Here is an 18497-nt window from a genome sequence, read left to right as displayed (position 1 = left end):
AAAAAAGAACAAAGAATACATTGCGTGGGTGTGTACTCTAACATGTTAATAATGTTCAAATAAAGCTATTTGGATTTTGAAACAAATATGATCTTGTGTCTTTTTGGAACCTTTTTGGAACAGCGAAAGGATCTCAAGTTAATTTGAGCAAATGAATTAGTAATTGTTAAGGTATACTTTATTCCACCTAGATTTTATTTTGGTGTATGAAATTCAGCTTTATTTTACCTCTAGAGACAGACAGCCCAACTGTTCTCAAACCAATGAGTGTATCCTTTCCTCATGACTTGATGAGACACCCTTACCATGAACTAATCTTCTATATAAACCTGTTTCTTTGGACCCTCTTTTATATTCCATTGATCTTTGTCCATTTCTGCACCAAATAACACAGGTTTAAACTGCATGATTTAAAAACCAATAGCTTTAGTATATTTTGATGAAGTCCTTCATTTCTGTTAGTTTATATTTTAATGTCACATTTATTTTACTAGCTACATCTTATATTTATTTAAAAACAATTTTTCTAGTCTTTAAATAAAAGTAACACATACATATGATTAAAAAAAAAAACAATTTTTTAGAAAAGGTTTTATAGTTCTCAATACCCTGTTCAGCTCTCCAGAGAGTTCTTCTTTGTAATGCTTGTTTTTACCGATAGTCAGGTATTCATGGGCTTATATAATTATTTCTTGATTTATCAGTTAGAAACATTTTCTAGTGATTTCCTACTATATTAGATGAAAACTTAGGTTCCTTTTAATATCAGCCCTACCTCTCCTAACCTCTTCTCCCTTATGCAACATAGCAACAGTCCATTTTTGTCACATTAGTCAGAATAATCTTTAAAAACATAAATCAAATCATATCATTCCCTTACTCAAAACGTGCCAATCAATGGTTTCTACAGTCACATCAGTATTTTTGGTCTTGGAATATCCTCAATTCTTAATTTTGTTGAAATCCAATTGATCTATTTTTCCTTTTGTTGTTTGTGCTTTTGGTTAGGATCCATTGCCAAATCTAAGGTCATGAAGATTTATCCCTGTTTTCTTTGAAGTTTTCTAGGTTTAGGTTTTACATTTAAGTCTTGGAACATTTTGTATTGATTTCTGTATATGGTGTGAGGTAAGGGTTCAACTTCATTCTTTTGCATGTGGCTATTTAGTTGCCCCAGTACAATTTGTTGAAAAGACTGTAATGTCCTTATTGAAGGGTCTTGGCACCCTTAACGAAAATCAATTGGCCATAGACAGGGTTCTAGTCCACTGGTCTTTCTGTCAGTCCTTATGCTAGTACCACACTGCGTTGATTACTATTACTTTGTATTAGGTTTTGAAATCTGGAAGTGTAAAGTCCTCCTACTCTTTTCCCTCCAAGTTCTGGCTATTATGGGTTCCTTGGAATTCCATTATGAATTCTGGAATCATCTTGTCAATTTCTACAAAGCCGGCTGGGAATATGGTAGGGATTACATTGAATTTGTAGATCACTCTGGGGAGTACTGCCATCTTAACAATATTAAGTATTCTGATCCAAGAACATGGAACGATTTTCCATTTATTTAAATCTTCCTTACTTTCTTTCAATATTGTTTCACAGCTTGTACAATAAATTTTTCACTTCCTTTCAAAAATTTATCCCTATTTTAATCTTTTAATGCTATTGTAAATGGAATTGTTTTCTTCTTTTCATTTTGGATTGTTCATTTCAAGTGTTTAGAAATACAACTGATTTTCATATATTGATTTTGTATCCTGCAACCCTGCTGAACGTGCTTCTTAGTTCTAATAGTGTTTCAGTGATTCTGAAGGATTTTCTATATATACAATTGCATCATTTGCAAATAGAAATAGTTTTACTTTTCTTCCTTTCTCTCTTTTTTCTTCTTGCCTAATTGTCCTGGCTAGAACTCCACCACAATGTGAACAGAAGTGGTGAGAGCAGATATCCATGTCTTGTTCCTGATTTTACGGAGAAAGCATCCAATCTTTCACCATTAAGTAGCTGTGGATATTTGGAGGTGCCCTGTATTGGTTTTAGGAAGTTCCCTTCCCTTGCTAATCTGCTTAGCTTAGGATTTTTTTTTTTTTTTTGGCTGTGTTGGGTCTTAGTTGTGGCACACGGGATCTTTCTAGTGGTGTGCAGGTTTTCTCTTCTTTAATTGCAGCGTGCAGGTGCCAGGGTATGTTGGTTCTGTAGTTTGTGGTACACAGGCTCTCTAGCTGAGGTGCGTGTGCTCAGTACTGGTGGTGCACGGGCTTAGTTGCCCCACAGCATGTGGCATCTTAGTTCCCCAACCAGGGGTCGAACCTATGTCCTCTGCATTGCAGGATGGATTCTTTACCACTGGACCACCACGGAAGTCCCAGTTTAAGATTTTGTTTTGTTTTATTTTGTTGTTAATCATGAAAGATGTTAGATCTTGCCAGATGCCTTTTTAAAAAAAAATTTATTTATTTATTTGGTTGTACTGGGTCTTAGTTGTGGCTCGCCAGCTCCTTAGTTGCGGCACACTGGCTCCTTAGTTGCAGCAGACAGGCTCCTTAGTTGCGGCATGCAAACTCTTACTTGCAGCATGTATGTGGGATCTAGTTCCCTGACCAGGGATCAAAGCCGGGCCCCCTGCATTGGGAACATAGAGTCTTAACCACTGTACCACCAAGGAAGTCCCTACATGCCTTTTCTGTTGAGGTGATCATGTGCTTTTTGTTTTTTTACTATTGATATGGAGTACTACAACAGACTTTCAGATGTTAACCTTGCATTCCTGGGATAAATTCCACTTGGTCTTGGTGTATAATTCTCTTTTAATATATTGCAGAATTTGGTTTGCCAGTATTTTGTTGAGGATTAAATGTGTCCATATTTGTAAGAGATAATGATCTATAGTTTTCTTTGTTGTGTGTGATGTCTTTGGGTTTGTTACCAAGAAAAAACTGGCCTCACAGAATGAGTTGGAAAGTATTCCTTCCTCTCCTGTTTTTTAAGGAAGAGTTTGTGAAGAACTGATATTAATGTCTGGTAGAAGTCATCAGTTAAGCTACCTGAGTCTGGGCTTCTCTTTGTGAGTGGTTTTTTGATTACTAAATCAATCTCTTGTTCTACTGACTTCTTGAGTCAGTTGTGGTAGTTTGTATCTTTCTAGAGATCTGTCCATTTCATTTAACTACTTATTGGATACAATATTATAGCATTCCTTTATAACCCTTTTTATTTCCGTAAGGTTAGTAATAATAGTCCCTCTTTCATTTCTAATTCTAGTAATTTGAGTCTTCTCTTTCTGTTAATCTAGCTAAAAGTTTGTCAATTCTGTTGCTCTTTCCAAAAAACACAACTTTTGGCTTCACTAATTTTCTCTATTGTTTTTCTATTCTCTATTTTATTAATTTCTGCTTAATCTTTTTTTTTTTTTTTTGTCTTGTTTGGCTTGGTTTTTAAAATTGAAGTACAGTTGCTATACAATATTATATGCTATAGGTGTACAATATAGTGATTCACAATTTTTAAAGGTTATACTTCATTTATATTTATTAAAAAATATTGTCTATATCCCCATTGTATCTTTGTGACTCACTTTATACCTAATAGTTTGTACCTCATAATTCCCCACTCCCATATTGCCCTTCTCCTGCTGGTAACTACTAGTTTGTTCTCTGTATCTGTGAATATGCTTCTTTTTTGTTATATTCACTAATTATATTTTTTAGATTCCACATACAAGTGATATCATATAGTATTTGTCTTTCTCTGACTTATTTCACTTAGCATGATGCCCTCCAAGTTCATTCATGTTGCTGCAAATGGCAAATCTCATTAATTTTTATGGCTGAGTATTATTCCATGGTGTATATATATCACATCTTCTTTATAAATTCATCTGTTGATGGACACTTAGGTTGCTTCCATCCATATCCTGGCAATTGTAAATAATGCTGCTATGAACACTTGGGTGCATATATCTTTTCAAATTAGTGTTCTTGGTTGTTTTTTCTTTCTTTCTTTTCTTTCTTTTCTTTTTTTTTAGGACATATGCCTAGGAGTGGGATTGCTGGGTCATATGGTAGTTCTATTTTTAGTCTTTTGGGACACCTCCATACTGTTTTCCACAGTGGCTGCACCAATTTACATTCCCAAAAACACTGTATGAGAGTTCCCTTTTCTCCACACCCTCAACATTATTTGTTATCTGTGTTGTTTTGATGATAACCATTCTGATCCATGTGAGGTGATATCTCATTGTGGTTTTGATTTGCATTTCCCTGATGATAGGCGATGTTTAGCGTCTGTTCATGTGCCTGTTGGCCATCTGCTTTCCTCTTTGGAAAAATGTCTACTCAGTTCTTCTGCCTATTTTTTAATTGGGTTTTTCATTTTTTTGATGTTGAGTTGTATGGGTTGTTTATATATGTTGGATATTTATCCTTTATCGGTCATATCATTTGCAAATATTTTCTCCCATTCAATAGGCTGTCTTTTTGGTTTTTTTATGGTTTCCTCTGCTCTGCAAAAGCTTTTAAGTTTAATTATGTCCCATTTGTTTATTTTTGCTTTTATTTCCTTTGCTTTAGGAGACAGATCCAAAAAAATATTGCTGCAATTTATGTCAGAGAGTGTTCTGCCTATGTTTTCCTCTAGGACTTTTACAGTCTTACATTTAGGTCTTTAAATCATTTTGAGTTTATTTTTGTATATGGTGTTAGAGAATATTCTAATATCATTCTTTTACATGTAGCTGTCCAGTTTTCCCAGCACCAGTTACTGAAGAGATTATCTTTTCCCCATTGTATATTCTTGGCTACTTTATCATAGGTTAATTGACCATGTGTGCATGGGTTTTATTTCTGGGCTCTCTATTCTGTTCCATTGACCTATGTGTCTGTGTTTGTGCCAGCACCATACTGTTTTGATTACTCTGGCTTTGTCAATAGAGCTAGATACAGGATGCAAGAAACAAATGATTAGGGTTGAAGAGAAGTCTCAGGAAGATGGTGAAGAGAACAGAGTGTCTAGAAAGGAATGCCGCAGAAAATAAATAACCTATGTTTTTGAGCATATGGAAAATCTTAGCCATGAACATGTGACAGAGATGTTGAACCTATTAACAAATACTTAAAAAAACACGTGGGGGAAAAATAAAGGAAAATAAAAAACAAGGCAAATTATTAATACCAGGACAAATAAAGCTTCTGTAATGAAGGAGGCAACAATAAAACCACTTGGTGTAGGAGTGAATACTTCCACAGTCAAAATTAAATCTTTTCTACTGATTACCAACAACTGATTCATAAGTATTTTCAAGGTTATGGGGAAAGACATAGGAAAGGATACGGGAAAGTTAAGTCTTCATTTAAAAAGGTAGACAGACAGATACATAATGACTAAATTTATCAACAGATCAAGAATAATCCCTAAAATTAATAAATCAAGAAACAGTGCACACTCTTATTTGAAATACATAGGTAAATGCAAGGGGAAAGATTTGAAATACTTTGAATGACTATAAGATTAGAGGTTGGGACTGTGGCAAAAAGATATTTTTGATTCTAAGTTTGCAAATTATACTCATATTAATTGGATAAAATTTAAAATAAAACTTAAAAGAGAGGGTTTTTTTTTGTTAAAAAGGTCTTTAAAACACCAGGTAAATAACTCTATGCCAACTGGTAACATCCTGAAAATATTAACTTCCTTCACTGGCAATCCAAAATCATTGACTTGCTCTTCTAATTTATCTTCTAAACCTTAAATTAAAACATACCTTCCGAACATCAGAACTTTTGGGTTCTGTTGTCCAAGTGATGACCCGAGACACTGCCAGGCGAGTTTCACTGGAATTTATAAAATCTCCTGGATCCATCTGTTTGGCCAGAGTTTCTATGTATTTGAGGATAGCAACCTTCACCTGTAGAGGGATGCACAATGAGAAAGGACAATCAGCTGCTCATTGAGGGGCAATGAGAACATTTCAGAAATAATTAGGTGATTTTTTTTTTTTTTGGCCATGCTGCGCAGCATGTGGGATCTTAGTTCCCCCACGAGGGATCAAACCTGCACTCCCTGCAGTGGAAGTGTGGACTTAACCACTGGACTGGCAGGGAAGTCCCTAGGTGATTGTTTTTTTGACAAATATAAAATGAAAAAGCATCAACAGCAAAAGAGAAGTTATACAACCACCTACCTACCAGAGGTACAAGTATATGATAATGTGGATTTTTTTTCACATACAACAGAACTTATAAGTTTCATTCCCCGTGTTTGACAACTGCTAAGACTCTATTGATAAGATTAGACACTTCTTGAGTCTGCCTTCAGAGCTTACAGCTGATTCTTGTCTAGATTTCCCTGGGAACCAGTCTTTATAAGTTGAAGTACAATTTGCCTCTTGTGGAAATGAACCAAAGAATTTTGGAAATAAGGTTTTATAAATCAAGTGAGTAATCAAGGTGAGCAATACAGGTTTTTGGCAAACATACAGTAAGAGTCACACGAGATCAGGTTCCTTAATAGGTCCATCAACTGCTAGAACTATGTCTCAAAATAAATGTGACAAAAAAGTTTTACACAAGTACCACTGGAGAAGAGACAATACTTATTTGTATAAAAGAACTATCGTATATGCATTTAAAGTCTTATTATCCTTCCAGGAATTCCTGATGTGTGGGTGGCAAGGTGGGTAGGTGTGTGGTAGGATGCAGGCTTCAAAATCAGCAGGAGGTAGGGCAAAGCACACATGCCTCTCTTTAGATGCAGCCTTCTTTATCCTTAGAGTAAACTATTGTTAAATAATCTCCCTTTTCTCAGGTATGCTGGGGTAGAAAAAAAAATTTGAGAACCACTTTTTAAAGTCACATCTAACATTCTAGGACTTCTAAATAATGGTTCTCTAAAACTTTACCAGTGGACTTTAGCGATGACACCTGGCATAGTGCACAGTCCTTGGATACAGCGGATTCCAAATACATATTAAATGCTGATTTGCTGACTTAGAAAATTCTGAGAGGGTTTAAATATATGATTAAACACTGTCAAAGATTAAGGTAATCAGGTATTCTATACTCCTTTCCTTATTATTGATCTTTAAGAAATGTATTGAAAAAACAATGGTTAATCTACCAGCCATCATGAGTAAATTGTACAGGGGACAGGAAGGAGACTTACGGCTCAGTTTGCAGAGGCACGCCCGACTAAACTATGGCAGTACATGACATTCTGGCGTCTCGAAGCCTCATCACCCTCTATCAGTGTGACTAGCTAAAAGGTGACTATAATAAATCAAAGAATGAGCATCCATGTATCTTGTTTTTTGAATATATTTATTCGCACTATGTGAGACTCAGTGCCATGTCTTGGCAATTTACAGAGGCATGTAAAGTTTTTTTTTTCTTTTTTTTTTTAATGGCTATTTTTAAAAATTATTATATTTATTTATTTATTTATTTTATTGGCTGTGTTGGGTCTTTTTTGCTATGCGTGGGCTTTCTTTAGTTGCGGTGAGTGGGGGCTATTCTTTGTTGTGGTGTGTGGGCTCCTCACTGCCATGGTTTCTCTTGTTGCAGAGTGTGGGCTCTAGGAGCGTGGGCTTCAGTAGTTGCAGCACATGGGCTCAGTAGTTGTGGCTCACAGGTTCTAGAGCGCAGGCTCAACAGTTGTGGCACAAGGGCTTAGTTGCTCCACGGCATGTGGGATCTTCCTGGAGCAGGGATCGAACCTGTGTCCCCTGCATTGGCAGGCGGATTCTTAAGCACTGCGCCACCTAGGAAGCCCGGCATGTAAAGTTTTAAAAGGGTTTCACAGAATAGGTGCATTTACTATACCAAATGCAAAATAACCATGATACACATATAATCACTTGAAAATTTACATTTTGATAGGATGTTTCACAAGGTTATATACATGGTCTGTACTTTGAATAACGTAAACATGCATTCTTCTTCAGAGAGGAAAAACAATACGGTTACTAAGGTATGTATAATTCTAAACCTGTTTGTGAAACTCAGAAAAAAAAAAGTCAACAAAATTCTATTTATTTAAAAAAAAAACCACTCAAATAAAATCACTCTGTATGCCATTTTCCCCCATTTTATCACTTCCTTTCTGACATGCAGCCACATGACACTCTGTGAGAGATGTAAAATTTTATCTGAAAGATCCAGCCCTTCTTCAATAAAGAATTTTTATGGATCTCATACACAAGTTATTTGTGTTTTTCTATAACCTGTTAAGTGTTTAATTCTTAATCCTGTCACCCATCTGAAAGTTACTTTTATTTTTGGCATAAGGTATAGCTCTAACAGAACTTCTCCTTGTTATCCTAAAACATCAATTTATGAGTTGAAGAGTGATTTTCCCCTACAGCTTTACATGTGTGTGCATGTAATGCGTGTGTATATATAATACATAAAAGCCATATACATACTATATTCATATTATATATTATGGTTTATATATAACACATATATATTATACACAGACTGTTTCTCTAAAAGCCATATATACAGAAGCCACATACATCCTTATGCTTTTGGAGAAACAGTCTATGTATACGTATTATATATGTACATGTATGAAAGTGAGTCAAAAATTATCCACACTGCAGTTATATTAAAACTTCTGTTGGCCGCACTGTCTTATCAGAACTTTCCATTCAAGGCTATTGTCTCCCCAGTCACTGCCATGCAGGTGTGAACGTGTTACATCAGTTCATTTGTAACTGTGGTGCAAGGAAAAATGCATGCCCCACTTGTGATATGCATGAAAGAGCAGTGTGCAGTGACTCATTTTTTGTGGTCTGAGGGTGTGCATGTCCGCACACTTCTGCCCACACTGTCAACACTCTGCAAAAACTTTGTTTTGAGGTGTTAAAGCATCCTCCCTATAGTCCTGACCTTGTTCCACCGGACTTTCACCTGTTTGGTCCCCTGAAAGCAGCCCTACAAGGACGAAGGTTCACTTCTGATGAAGAAGTGAAGACAGTGGTGCATTTGTGGCTCGCAGCTCACCTAAAACATTTTTGTTTTTTGGGGGGGGGTTACACCAAGTTCAATCATCTGTTTTTATACACATATCCCCATATTCCCTCCCTCCCTCGACTCCCTCCCTCCCTCGACTCTCCCCCACCCTCCCTCGAGTCGCCCCCACCCTCCCCTAAAACATTTTTTAATGAGGAAATACGAAAGCTTGTTGACAGATGGACAAAGTGTATTGAAAAGCAAAGAGATTATGTTGAAAAATGAAGTATCTGTCTTTTCTAAAAGTTAACTAAGATAAATTCTACAGCCAGAGAGCAGATAATTTTTGACTCACCCTCATATATGCATATGTATATGGCTTTTGGAGAAACAGTCTGTGATTCCAGTCTCCAGCATGACATTTTCCAATAGGGAAGCTAATTTTAGTTATGTTTCCCACTGTCTTTCTCTTCAGGCCTTCAGCAACTTTATTTTCTTCTTCAACTCACCTATCACCCTTATTTCTTAAACTATTGGTTTAGACTGCCATTTCTACTGGCCCATGAAGCATTTCTATATATGTTTTCAACAGAACTTGAATACCTACCACCAGTACCTAAATCATAACTCTTATCACAGTTTATAGTTTATCATGTATTATAAATAATGATGATGGAAAATTGTAAGTTTTATATTCCTAGGAATGCCTAGCACAATGGCTTGGACAAATAATAAATATAAACAGTATTTATCAATAACAATAAGTAAAATAGTCTCCTACTGCAGGTAACTTAAAAATTAAAACAGATGGAACCTCTTTCACAAAGCAGCTCTGAGCAAATAATGTTATGTTGAGTAAAAGTCAACCCTGGTAAGAAACAGAACTGTGATTTTAAGGCAAAATCATATTCAGAAACTTAAAGGAAAAACAATCCAAGGCAATAATGTTTGTAGAAACATACTTCGTGCAGAACAGAGCAGAAAATACAAGGCTTGTAAATGCACATATGCTTGTTATTTCCCTGACTTTAATCTCATTTAAGAAAAGTCACCAAGAAACATCTTTATACTATTTTTTCCTTGATGTTAAATAATTATTTTTAATCAAATATTAGAATCTACCTAGTTTTCACATAAATTAACTAGAAAATGTGTGCTAATAACAATTGAGAAAGTTAATCCTAAATCTAAATTTTATGCACACATCAGAAATATCACATTGCAAAAAGAAAAAAAAAGTTACCGTTTCAGTTAAGAACTGGAGAATAGCACTGAGATTAAACTTAAAAACTTTTGTTTACTGAAATACATAGGCAAAACTGACATTTTGCCCAGAATACCTATTCAAACTCCTAAACTTAAGAAAAAAGAAAAAAAAAAAAAGGATTGGGAAATCACAAACATAAAATTAGATAAGACTTTATAGAGCAAGTTTGCATAACAGCTTAGGGTTAGACGGCCATACTTGTGTTGCCTTCTAAATATGTATCCCCAGTAAGCTTCTCCAAAAGATAATCTGGTACTGAATAACATTTGAAATCAAATCCATGCATGTTTTAAAGGTTTATAAAGGTTAGTAGTTGAAACTATAGATGCATACAAACATTATCTGAAAACACTGCAGAGTTTGTAAAGAGAGTTAAGAAAAGAAATAATGCAGATTAAAACAAAACCAAAAAAACCTTGGCGCTCCAAAAAGAGTGAAGCTGGTCCCGAAGTGCTGGCTTGACTGTCTGAAAGTTTATAAAAACAAAATCCACTGATTGAACAGCTTCTTATGTGACAGAAATACAAATATTAACATAACTTTATGAACAAAATACTTCAATTCCTTAAAACATCTTCAAAAGACCTCAAATTTTTACCTTTAAGCTTGGTGTTTGGGTCTGATCAACTGTAAATCTCATTAGAATATTGAACTGAAGATCATTTGGAAAAGATTCTCTGAAATAAGGAAACAACAAAGCAAAACAAAATAAAAATTAAGTCAGCAAGTAAGCATATAGCAAACGTAACAAAAGATTATGTTTAATACCAAACAAAATATAATGTCATTCAGAAAGCATGCATGAAGTAGCATCTGTATGTGGTATAGTCTATGTGGTAAAGTATACAATAAAAGCTACTCCCAGAAGAATCTGAACATTTGAATTTATACCGTGTAGGTATAAATTTAACCCCCTGTAGGCGGTTAAAAAGCAACACCATAGCAAAGAATGATCTCTTGCCTCAGTTACAGATTTAATCAGAAAAATGTATTCAGTGAAAAGTTCAACATTATCAGAGATGTTTCCATACCTAATATCTGAATTCTAGACTCACCTCAACTTAGTAAATGGATATTTGAAATAAGTCACTTCAACAATCTACACAAGAAAGTAGAAATATATCATTGGTTCAAAATCTTCTGAAAAAAGAATGCATAATAAAACATTCTTTTTAAACTTAGAAAATATTTTTATTTTTACATTAGACTGAATAAAATCTTCAACTCTACTTTGCAGTTACATCTTAATTAAAATAGAATACCACCTTGAATTACTCAACCAATGTTAATAACATTTTTTTACAGATTAAATGCAGTGTTTGAACTAAGGACCAATGCTGCATTAAATATACCACGTAAACGGGCATCATTAACAATTTTCAAATGGAGCTCATGCAGTCTACATGGTCTGAAAGGACTCAGAAACCTGAACTTATAACACAGAAACTAAACGTTACCGATTACTACCGGGTAAACTTGAAATATATGAAGAAAATCTTACCTCGTAACATCCAGGGCTTTCTGAACTTTTGCTTGAACAGACCCAAGCAAATCAGCACCCATTTTTTTTAGCAGTTGTGTCAGCAGTACAAACAACCAATCTTGAAGATCGTCTTTGTGGACTTGTATGAAGTCCACTAGAGTCTCCAAAAACATGCTGAACACCTACAGTGGATAAACAGGGGAGGGAGGAGAAAAAGGAGGAAATATTGACCTCTATGATCAATTCAAAACTGAAATAGAAAGGAATACAGGAATCAGAGGCACAGCGATTGGCAGCCAAGCGGAAAAACAATCTCTCTTGCTTTTCATTGGACTCTGTGATACAAGAGTACATCTGAACTGTTATCCAACTTCTGCTGAAGTTCAACAATTAGCTATTCCATGCAGCATCACTTGGTAAAGAAACTGGTTATAATGGCTGGCACACCTAAGGTTGTCAATGATGCCACAGCTTAAACTAAAATTCATTTTATCTGAAATTTAGGGCAAGGAACTACCTATGGTCTCATCAGCCCCCAGCTCTTAGGAAGAGTGGCAGTGAGTTAACCAGAGGATGACTATGCTGACAGCTACCTTAATATATAAAATGATTTTGACATAATGGGTTAATTGGAGACTTCTTCATTCTCAAAATGTCAATGGTCACAAAATTTTTTGGTATAAGATATATTATTTACCAAAACTGCCCCCAAAATAATTTTAAATGACCTGGGGTAACTATAACTGTACCTAACATAAATAAAAGTAAGATACAAATCTACATTTTTTTTTTACATCTACATGTTAGTGATTTCTAAAAAGTAACCAGATGGCATGCTATTAGTCTCCATTTCTATTGATGGATTTTATACTTGTTTCCAATATTGACCTACTAGTTTTAAAGTTTTTATATAAGATTCAGGAAAAATTTAAGGGAAGGGAAGCTAAAATTCATAAGTGATTTTTCTCATTAAAAATACTTATGGGGACTTCCCTGGCGGTCCAGTGGTTAAGACCTCGAGCTTCCACTGCAGGGGGCGTGGGTTTGATCCCTGGTTGGGGATCTAAGATCCCACATGCTATGTGGCACAGCCAAAAAATTAAAGGAAAACAAACAAACAAACAAACAAAAAACCTTAGGAAAAGTGACATGCAGTAAGGTTATATCTCCTCAATAAATTCAATATTATACAGGAAAATTTATTCCTAGGTAAAGAGGGAAAAGCTCTTAAGACAATGTCAGCCATGTTGTATTATGAGATAATTTATAATCACAATGGATTATAAAAACTATGGTTTAAAAAAGTTAAGCCCAAAATAACTACACTAATTTGAAAACTAAGAGTTTTGTTCTCAATATAAATTTTATTTATTGAATTTCCTTTTATATTTATACATGAACTCCTAGTTTTTTTTCTTATGTTAAAAATGAAGACTTTTTATCTATCAGGATTAGAACTAAGCTTTTTAACATTTGTATCTGAGAAAAAGTACACGTTAGCTATTTGCTCAAGATGCTACCTGTAAAAGCAGAAACTACGACTACTTTAAATCTTCTGCTACCTCTGATCCCCAGGCAGTAAGTACCTGCCTAAAACACTGTTCTTATTCACCGGGCAGATTCATTAACTCCTGTCCTACCCCCACCCACAACCACTTGGCCCACAGCCTCACTGAAACTGACTCTGGTTCCCTCCTCAGCACCTGAACACTGCTAGGGAACTTCACTAGACCTACCCTCTGAGAAATGCATGCATCTAATCTAGTACTCACTCTTATTGGTACCTGGCAAATCTGTCCAGTGATGTCCTGGAGTCGTCAGCCAGTACCTGCTTAGGAAGTCAAATGTTAAATATTCAGGAATTTTGTGAGCTGGTTGGTGGCTTGAAATCAGCCATGTGGGAATATTTACACTTCAGAAATTATAACAAACGTTACAAATCAGGGCTTCCTGCCCCACCCTCAAACCTGGTTTACCAGCACAACGCTCTCTAATTCTTTGGTTCATTTTCACTCTTTTTAAAAAAATTTTTTTAATTAAATTAAATTAAATTAAATTTAAGGCTATGTTGGGTCTTTGTTGCTGCCCACGGGCTTTCTCTAGTTGCGGTGAGCAGGGGCTACTCTTTGTTGCAGTGTGAGGACTTCTCATCACGATGGCTTCTCTTGTTGAAGAGCACAGGCTCTAGGTATGTGGGCTTCAGTATTTGCAGCACATGGGCTCAGCAGTTGTGGCTCACAGCCTCTAGAGCGCAGGCTCAGTAGCTGTGGCGCACGGCTTTAGTTGCCCTGCTGCATATGGAATCTTCCCAGACCAGGGCTCGAACCTGTGTCCCCTGCATTGGCAGGTGTATTCGTAACCACTGTGCCACCAGGGAAGTCCCCCCAAATCCATTCTGAAAATCACAGACATTAGAATGCCCAAGTCAACTCTCCCATTTTACCTGGTTCTCAGAAAACTGAGAATTAGAATATTAAGTGACTTGCCCAAGGTTTCCATAGCTAAGCAAGGGCTAAGTCACTTGTTTTTAGTTGCATTCCATCTGCTCTATTAATAGACAACTTACCTCATCTACTTTACTGTTGTTCATAATAAAATTCCCCACTGACTTTTCTCTCACTTTGATTTCCACTACAGCTATCCTTCTAATAATTGTTTCTTCAAGGAAAAGCCAATTTTATTCCTTTGTAAAACTAATCTTTCTATATTCTTGTTCTCTAAAGTATGGTCTCCTCTATCTTTACTCTTTTATTCTCAACTTAAATTCTTTGTTTACAGATGCAGAAGACACTGTCTCAAGAATTTCACTTTCAATTTCCATCCTATTGTGCCCATCAATTATCTTCCAATCGTGAAATGGAACAGCTTTTTCATTAGCTTAGTATGCTTAGCCATTCTGTAGCTTGATACTGTTGTTCCTCTTATTATCTCCCTTCCTTCTTTCATTCTTGTTACCAGGTATTTCCCTCTTGCATCCTGAATGTGCAGAGATCTAAGAGCCAGTCTTCATCCTGATTCTCTTTTCATCAAAAGTACGACATCCTTGACAGGGCCTTTCTGATCTAGTCTACTCAGCCCCACAATGACCTTTAGAGTAGCTCCCACTTTTGGCCTTCCTCAAATCTGTTCATCACAACATCATTGTAGGCACCAGGTCTTTCTGACCTCAAGTCTGGATTTCTGCAACAGGCCAGAAAGTAAATATTCTAGGCTTTGCCAGTCATATGGTGTCTGTCACAACTACTCAACTCTGTCCTTGTAGCACAGCCATAGACAGTATGCAAACAAGTGAGCACAACTGTGTTCCAATAAAACTTTATTTACAAACCAGATGGCAGCCCAACTCATACTTCTCTCTCACCATCAGATTGTGACATCACTCTTTTGACAGAAATAAAATCCTTTAACATCCCTTCACTGTCTACAGAATAATGTTTCAAATGCTTAGACGAAGCTCTAATTCTCTAGACTGATGCTGGACTATTTGGCAACATGCACTCTTTGTCCCTGAACACATCTCACACACACTCCTGATTTCCTACCACACTCCCTAATCTCCCTATATACACAAAGTGCGAGACTTCCTACAAAGCTTACCACTCAAGTCCCAGTCAAAAAGCTTCTTGGACCTCTTTAGATAATAGCCACTGATATCCCTACTTGGAATCTGTAGTGGGGCTAGCTTTATGGTGCTATTTAACTTTTCCTGTATTTATATCATCTTCCCATCTGGAATATATAACATCTGAGAACAAAGAGTATATATTTTTTAGTCTTGTATTCCAATAAGAACCAAGCCTAAAGTTATCAGAGGCTGAGGACCAAATTAAACAGTTGTTCAATGAAAGTGTAGGAAAAGTTCCTTAAAGAGTAAGAATTTTCTCTTAAGTAAAACTTACCCTGTAATTGGTAGCTAACCCTTTTTCTCAATGCAAGGGAAGATATGTAAGACCTTCCTTTCATCACAGTCAAGATTTCTTTTTCTTTCCTATAATCTTTCTGACATCTCCTGCTTCTCTGGACTAAGGCTAGTCATTCCTGGGAGGCCCTTTCTTCTCATCCTGCCATAATCCAAAGTTTATGTTCCTGTCAAGATTTGAACTGCTATTTCTTAAAGTAGACTTCTCTGAATCTCCTAAGTAGAAATTTCTTTTGATTAGATAAAATGTGAGTATAGCTGAATAAAAATGTAGACATGTTATTTATAGTACTCTACGTATAGAATTACACTATTATTTTTCAAAATACTTATATCCTATCAATGGTACTTACTCAATGATAAATATATGCACACAATATATATGTATCCATCCAAAATATACTGGAAATTTTGCATAAAATTTCTTACTTGATTGCCCTATCACAGAGAGCCCACTGTCAGATGTTGATATTCTCCCACTTCCTTATCTATGATTAAAGGAGAAAGAGGAAAGGGGATATACTAATATAGCATAGGGCTAAAAATTTGATTTCAGAAGAGAAAGCTGAGAATCACTGCTCCTTAAACTGCCCTGTTGGCTTTTATGGAATGCCATTAATAGAAATATTAGAAAGTGCTTATGGGGAGGCTGGAACTCAATTTAAACAATTAATTGTGAAACGGGAATTATTTTTTTAAGAATTCAATGAAACCAACCTTTAATGGAATCAATTTATAATCCCACATATCTGATAACTGTAGTTTACTGGAAAAGAATTATAATATTTGAGCTATTACAACTGAGGCAGCCTTTTCTTAAAAAGTTATATCTTAGGTGTGCCAGTCATCAAATATAGAACAGAAGAACATAATCAAATTAGATTAATTAGTAGATTAAAAAGCACATCTCCAAAGAGAATGACAGTTTGCAAAACTGCAAATAGCATTTCGTGGATTGCAAAGGGTCCAACACTGCATGAACTCTTTGGGAGAGAAAACAGAGAAAAAGGGTTAATTTCACAGTCATGCAGTAAAGTTAGGTTTCCAACAAATACTGAACCAACTTACTCTCTATTGAGAGTTCCAACACAGGGGACAGCATGCAAAAGGAAAAAAAGAAAAAAAAGAAAAACACACAAATTAGTCGCCATCAATGCCAAGTTCCTGTATGGAAGAAAAACACTTAGAAAACAAAAGTGACAAATGTTTTTCAAAGTTTTATGATAAACTCAAAATAGTTTTTAAAACAAGAGTTAAATGAATAGTATGGGATAAGAGTATGTGATTTTCCTGTATTTCTCTCTCACCTTCTTGCCAAGGAAATTTAAAAACAAAAAACAAAAAAAATTCCCCCCTTTTCCAGATTCTTGAGGCTCAACTTGTGAAAAAATCTAAGACTAACAGACATCTGTCAAAATTTCTGAAAAGTGCCAACATTTGCTTCCAAAGCACAGTATCTAGAATTTTTTCTTTTATCTTTTTTTTTTCCCTCTTCAGAAGCAATGCATTCACAAGTTAAATTATTTCTGTGAAGGCCTGGAATAATTACTATTGTTTGGAGGTAAAAAGTGGTAACTATACCACAACTTTCAGTTTTCCCCAGGTAAGATGTATGTTTTGGTCTCCTGATCCTAAGACTGCAGGCAGCTCAGCTGCCTAGAACACTCTTCAGGAGACCAGATATGACCTTCTAAGTAGGTCACTCAATGTGTTGCATTTTAGTAGCCACAGATTCAATTCCTACCCCAGCTGTTCAAGACTTCAAGAGGTAGGACACAGACCATAAAATGCCAATTCAAAGCATGCACTTTAGTGAAGGTGGCTCTTCTCAAGTTGCTCCTTCAGAGTCAAATGTCAGAATCACAGAGGATAGCTTCTGGCATCTGACACTTCTTACATTTGAAGAAAAAAAATGGGTCTAGAGCAATCAAAATAAAAAGCTGCCCTGAATTCCTTACTTTTTCAAGCTTATTTATTTTTTTAAAAACTTATATAGTGCTTGGTGTGTTGCAAGGGCTTCACATACATTAACTCATTTAATCACCATTGCAATCTTAATTCAATTTTACAGATTAAGAAACCAACGCACACACTGCTAATAAGTGATGGAGGTAGAATCTGAACCCAAGCAATCTAGCTCCACTACCCACATTTGTTATCACTGTGTTATACTGCCTCTTTTAGAAAAATATTAAGAGGCTTTAAATTATACATTTGCAGCTTTATAGTTTAAATTACTGTCATACATATGCTGTGACTGGATGAGTAGCATCTGAAAGTTTAAAAAGTTTATTTACCAAGTTATGGATATTAAATAATTTCAGCTTGTAAACTATATTTACCGACCACATTACTTCTGTCCCGGGAAAAACTCCAGCATCTATTTCAACTATTCTCAGAAAGAGTTCTTTTCCAGCCCTTCCTTTCTGGGATGTCTGCACTGTATGTTGGAGCTCACCTGCTACTTCAGTTGGACTCGGATGCTTACTCTAACACATAAAAGAGAAACAATCTGGGGGCTGGAGGTGATACTAGATGAAAGCAGATGGGGCTGCTGCTCACACCCTGGTTCTCTACGTATCCTGTTGGGGACAGCAGGTGGTCTCAATCATGTTGGGGAGAAGTGAGGACAACTTTCAGTTAACATGGAAGCCAGCTACTATTCAGAAACTGTTAACACAGAGACTGAAATGTTGACGTCAACTTTAAGGACATGGGAAAACCCACCCACCCAATCTCATGGTATGAGGTGTCTCCTAAACATTGTGGCCCATTCTGGGGGCAAGGTTTCAGACAGTTCCTGCTCTGTGAGTGCTCAGGATGGCTGAGGTTACAGGTAAGTGACTCCAATTCAGAGTGCAGAGCTACCCCACGCTT

At 36.0% G+C, this 18497-nt stretch overlaps 1 protein-coding gene across 14 annotated transcripts in view; it reads right to left on the bottom strand.

Moving 5' to 3' along the window:
* The window catches only part of CLASP2 (cytoplasmic linker associated protein 2), a 155602-nt gene that overhangs the window by 19973 nt on the left and 117132 nt on the right, over positions 1-18497 (bottom strand). For 9 of the 14 annotated variants that reach the window (XM_057704441.1, XM_057704442.1, XM_057704446.1 and 6 more), the window contains 4 exons: positions 11720-11883; positions 10817-10895; positions 10634-10684; positions 5762-5905 (listed from right to left, as the gene is read on the bottom strand). In XM_057704441.1, the coding sequence (XP_057560424.1) occupies positions 5762-5905; positions 10634-10684; positions 10817-10895; positions 11720-11883 (438 nt within the window). The remainder of the gene's footprint in view (positions 1-5761; positions 5906-10633; positions 10685-10816; positions 10896-11719; positions 11884-18497) is intronic. The other 5 variants (XM_057704454.1, XM_057704445.1, XM_057704456.1 and 2 more) reach the window with 1 other exon arrangement.

Source organism: Hippopotamus amphibius, chromosome 13, assembly GCF_030028045.1.
Source record: "Hippopotamus amphibius kiboko isolate mHipAmp2 chromosome 13, mHipAmp2.hap2, whole genome shotgun sequence".
Taxonomy (NCBI): Eukaryota; Metazoa; Chordata; class Mammalia; order Artiodactyla; family Hippopotamidae; genus Hippopotamus; species Hippopotamus amphibius.
The sequence above is the reverse complement of the archived record's forward strand: the minus strand, read 5'-3'. Positions and strand labels throughout refer to the sequence as shown.